Source organism: Palaemon carinicauda, chromosome 24, assembly GCF_036898095.1.
Source record: "Palaemon carinicauda isolate YSFRI2023 chromosome 24, ASM3689809v2, whole genome shotgun sequence".
Lineage (NCBI taxonomy): Eukaryota > Metazoa > Arthropoda > Malacostraca > Decapoda > Palaemonidae > Palaemon > Palaemon carinicauda.
In genome coordinates this window covers 21201349-21206348 of record NC_090748.1, presented here as the reverse complement: position 1 = coordinate 21206348, position 5000 = coordinate 21201349, and the positions used below count along the sequence as shown (strand labels likewise).

The window sequence follows — 5000 nt, the reverse complement described above, 5'->3', positions numbered from 1 at the left end:
AGGAAACTCTTCAAGGCACAACGTAGTCTGTCTATGTCTGCCGACGTCCGCTTGGTAGCTGCCAACGGATCTGCGATACCCACCTACGGTTACGAGAGCCTCACATTATCGTTCGGAAACGGTAAATTCAATTGGAAGTTTCTCGTTGCTGACGTCACAATGCCAATCCTCGGTGCGGATTTCCTCTCTCATTTCCACCTTCTGGTCGATGTCGCCCACCGACGATTGGTCAACGCGGACTCGTACTTGTCGACACCTCTTCAACCCGCCCCCTCTAACCTCGCTCTCCACATCAGCGCACCCACGGATGCCTACGCCCACCTCCTCACGTCGTACCCGGAAGTTTTCCGTCCAGAACTTCGCCAAACGCCCACGGTTCCTGCTAAGCACAGTATTTATCACCATATCAAGACGACGGGACCCCCAGTCTTCGCAAAATTCAGACGTCTGGCACCGGAACGATTGGCAGCCGCCAAACAGACGTTCGCCGAAATGGAGAAAATGGGCCTTTGCCAAAAGGCCTCCAGCCCATGGTCGTCACCCTTACACATCGTTCTGAAAAAAGACGGCTCCCTCCGTCCGTGCGGGGATTACAGGCGCCTGAACATGCAAACAGAACCGGATCACTACCCCCTCCCAAACATTGCCGATGTAACCTCCTACCTGCACAAAGCAAAGGTTTTCTCTACGCTCGACCTCCTGAAGGGGTATTATCAGGTGCCTATGAACCCAGAAGACATCCCCAAGACCGCCATCACCACTCCGTTTGGCACATACACCTTCAATTACTCCTGTTTTGGCCTTCGTAATGCTGGGGCAACGTTTCAACGTCTCATGGATGGCATCTTACGGGACCTCCCTTTCTGTGTATGTTATGTGGACGACATACTTGTGTTCTCCTCCTCAAAAGAGGAACACCTCCGTCACCTGCGCATCGTGCTCGACCGCCTGCAACAAAACGGCCTTGTAGTCCGATACGACAAGTGTACCTTTGGCGCCAACGAAGTGTCGTTCTTAGGGCACCGCATCACTCCTGAAGGAGTCCATCCCCTCCCTGAGAAGGTAGCAGCCGTTCAGAATTTCCCCACGCCCTCGACCGTCAAAGCTCTGCAGGAATTCTTGGGCATGATCAACTATTATCACCGTTTTCTGCCAGCCATTGCCGCCACTCTTGCTCCCCTCTACGCCTCCCTCAAGGGCAAGCCAAAGGACTTGAAGTGGGGTCCCCTTCAAGAAGCGGCCTTCTGCAATGCAAAGAAGGCCCTATCAACTGCTGCGGCTCTCACTTTTCCTATCCCACACGCCCCTCTCCTTCTCTCCACCGATGCCAGCGACGTCGCTATTGGTGCAGTAATCGAGCAGGTGGTCAAAGGCTCACCCCGCCCATTGGCCTTCTTCAGCAGAAAACTGTCCAAGGCAGAATCGGGTTATTCTACCTTCGATCGAGAATTGCTGGCGGTGCACCTGGCTGTCCGTCACTTTCGCCATTTCTTAAAGGTACGCCCTTCGTCATTCGCACAGACCACATGCCTCTGGTGCACGCCTTCACTCGACAGTCTGACGCCTGGTCCGCCCGTCAACGCCGACATCTCTCCGCCGTGGCTGAATACAATTGCACCCTCCAATACGTCCCTGGGAAAATGAATCCCGTTGCCGATGCCCTGTCAAGAAACACGTTGGCTGCCGTTCAACTGGGATTGGATTACAACGCCCTGGCTGAAGCCCAACGGCAGGATCCAGAGTATCAAGCTTGTAGGACATCCTGCACGTCCCTCCGTTGGGAGGATTTTCCCCTCGAAAACTCCAACACCACCCTCCTCTGTGACGTCAGTACTGGTAGACCGCGACCTTGGATTCCTGCTCCCATGCGCCGACAGGTGTTTGATTTCATCCACGGCCTTTCACATCCCTCGTGCCGTTCTACTGCACAGCTGCTGAAGGCAAAGTTCATTTGGCACGGCATTTCTAAGGATGCTAAGGATTGGGTCCATGCCTGTACTTCTTGCCAAACTTCCAAAGTACATCGACACATGGATTCAGGAGTGGGCACCTTTCCTCAACCTCAGCGTCGTTTCGCACACATGCACGTCGACGTTGTAGGCTCCCTACCCACATCACAAGGACATCGTTACCTGTTTACCGTCATCGACCGCTCCACTCGTTGGCCTGAAGCCATTACCATGGAAACTGCAACGTCCGCCTCATGTACATCTGCCTTACTCTCTGGATGGATTTCAAGATTCGGTATCCCTGAGCATATTACTTCTGACAGGGGAACCACTTTCACCTCTCAATTATGGACGTCATTAGCGAATCTCCTGGGCATCACCCTACATCACACAGCGGCCTACAACCCCGCTGCCAATGGAATGGTTGAACGTTTTCATCGCACCCTCAAAGCAGCCTTAATGTCCCGCTGCAAGGATTGCAACTGGTTTACTCAGCTTCCCTGGGTCCTCCTTGGACTAAGGACCACTCCTAAAGACGCCCTCGACGTCTCGGCAGCCGAAATGGTGTATGGCGACCCGTTGGTAGTCCCTGCCGAGTTTTTTCCTTCTACAACCTCCTCCGACGATCTCCAGCGCATACGTCACGTCGTGGGAAAATTTACTCCGTGCCGCCAGACTTACAAGCCCCCAGCGAAGCATCACATACCAACGGACTTGCACTCTGCAACGCACGTCTTCCTGCGCAACGACACCAGCAAGCCACCGTTAACGCCCCCTTACACGGGACCTTACCTTGTGATCCGACGCAGTTCGAAAGCATTCCTCCTAAACATTCGGGGCAAAGAAGACTGGGTCTCCATTGATCGTCTAAAACCTGCTTATCTTCTGCCAGATGACCCGCCTACAGTTCGCCTCTCTAGATCAGGGCGCCCTATTTAACATGTACAGTATGTCATTTTTAGGGGGGGAGCCATGTACCAACCGTGTTTCAAACAATTGTACATAATTCCTTTTGTATATATTATGGTTGTATCTTCGCTCTTCCCTCGCACTAAAACGAACATGAAAATTCAAGTCTGGTTTTTCCTCTGTGATTTTGTCTGTCTTGTGAACTTGTCATGTCCTGTTGCCTTGAGGTTTTGTATATAAGGAGAGTGTTCCACAACAATATAACTCAGTCGTTTCCAATCTGCCTTTGATTTCACAACTCCTCTCTCGGCGCGTCACACAAGTATATTTCCTCAGCTGTGAGTCAGGGGTCTATAGTACTTATGTACAGTATTTAACTTACGAATGCTCCCAGGACCTTATATATATATATATATATATATATATATATATATATATATATATATATATATATATATATATATATATATATATGTGTGTGTGTGTGTGTGTGTGTGTGTGTATTCGAAGAGAAGTTTTATGATGAAAATCGTTCCTTCAAGGAAGAATGGATACAACAGTTTGCTTTCATTCTTCCCAAAACCAGCTCTAAGCCGATTTGCCTTATGTGTAGCGAAACCATTGCCTTAGTGAAGAGCAGTAATGTGAAACGCCATTATGAAACTAAACACACTGGATTTGAAAAGATGTATCAACAAGGAACTGAAGAGAGAAAAAATGAAATAAATAAGTTAAAATCGCAGTATGAAAAGTCAACCATAGTTCTTGCCAATACCATGACAGCCCAGGAGAGAGCAACGGAATGTTCACTGAGAATAGCCTGGATCTTGGGAAAACACAAGAAATCCTTCACTGACGCGGAAATTGTTAATGAATGTATGCTGGAAACAGCAGATACATTGTTTGATGATAAACAGAAAAATGAAATAAAAGATAGAATAAAGCAGATTCCATTATCTGATTCCACATCAATGAGAACGGAACTATTGGCTGTGTATCTTATGTCACAACTTGATCAAGGACTGAAAAAAGCACCTTGTATCTCACTGGCTATTGATGAATCAACAGACAGTACCGACAATGGTCAACTCATTGTTTTTGTGAGATATTATGATGCAGGGGAGAAAAAAATTTGCCAGGACTTGTTTGTTGTGACTGACCTTAAACGAAGAGCACGGGGAGAGGATATTTATGGATCCTTGAAAAGCATGTTAGAATCAAGAAATATTGATGTCAAATCCATCATTTCAGTGACTACAGATGGAGATCCAGCCATGGTTGGTCGAGAGAGGGGACTAGTTACAAGATTAAAGGAAGATAATCCGGACATGATAAGTTACCACTGCATAATCCACCAATCAGTTCTGTGTGCCAGTCTGGGAGATGAATATGGTGAAGTAATGGAGACTATTATGAAGCTAGTAAACTTCCTCCGATCAACGTCAGCACTACAACATCGTCTACTACGAACCTTTCTTACCGAGGTCAATGCAAGCTATGACGATTTACTAGTGCACAATAATGTGAGATGGCTAAGTAAGGGAAAAGTTTTGGAGCGATTTTGGGCAATTAGGAAGAAGTTGCAGACATTCCTGGAGGATCAAAACAGTGTGAAGGCAAAGGCATTTTCTGAATTTTTGAAAGATGACAAGAAAATTGAAAGTGTTTGATTTTTGGCAGACATAATGTCACATTTGAAAGATCCCAATGTCAAACTGCAAGGGGAAAAACACACTATCTCCAACTTGATCTCAGAAAAAAAATTGAACTTTTCAAGGACGATATTCAGTCAACTTTTCCATTTTCCAAGACTTTTGGAGGAACGTAAAGATGAAACAGACACTAAATATGTCCAATTTTTTAAGAAGCTGATCAACAATTTTAAGGTTCGCTTTGATGATTTTGTTCTTGGAAAACAGTTGCTGCTGTTCATTCAAAACCCTTTTCTAGTGACAGATATCACAAAATTTTCAGTCGAAGCAAATCTCACCTGGAAATGGGTAGATGCTGCTAAAATCCAACTGGAACTTATTGACTTTCAAGAGAATGTAGCGCTGAAACAAGTATTCTGTGATTGTACACCAGAAACATTTTGATCAAAATAAGGATCCCCTGGTAAATTTCCTACTCTTCACAGATTAG

General features: G+C 46.7%; 1 protein-coding gene across 1 annotated transcript; it reads left to right on the top strand.

Moving 5' to 3' along the window:
• Positions 1–3463: 3463 nt before the first annotated feature.
• Positions 3464–4528, top strand: LOC137618291 (protein FAM200B-like). The gene has a single exon (XM_068348462.1). The coding sequence runs from the start codon at positions 3464–3466 to the stop codon at positions 4526–4528; it is 1065 nt and encodes a 354-aa protein (XP_068204563.1).
• Positions 4529–5000: the final 472 nt, after the last annotated feature.

What these genes read in the sequence shown, in the direction of transcription:
- LOC137618291 (XM_068348462.1), top strand. Translation starts at nt 3,464, where the DNA reads ATGTGTAGCGAAACCATTGCCTTAGTGAAGAGCAGTAATGTGAAACGC.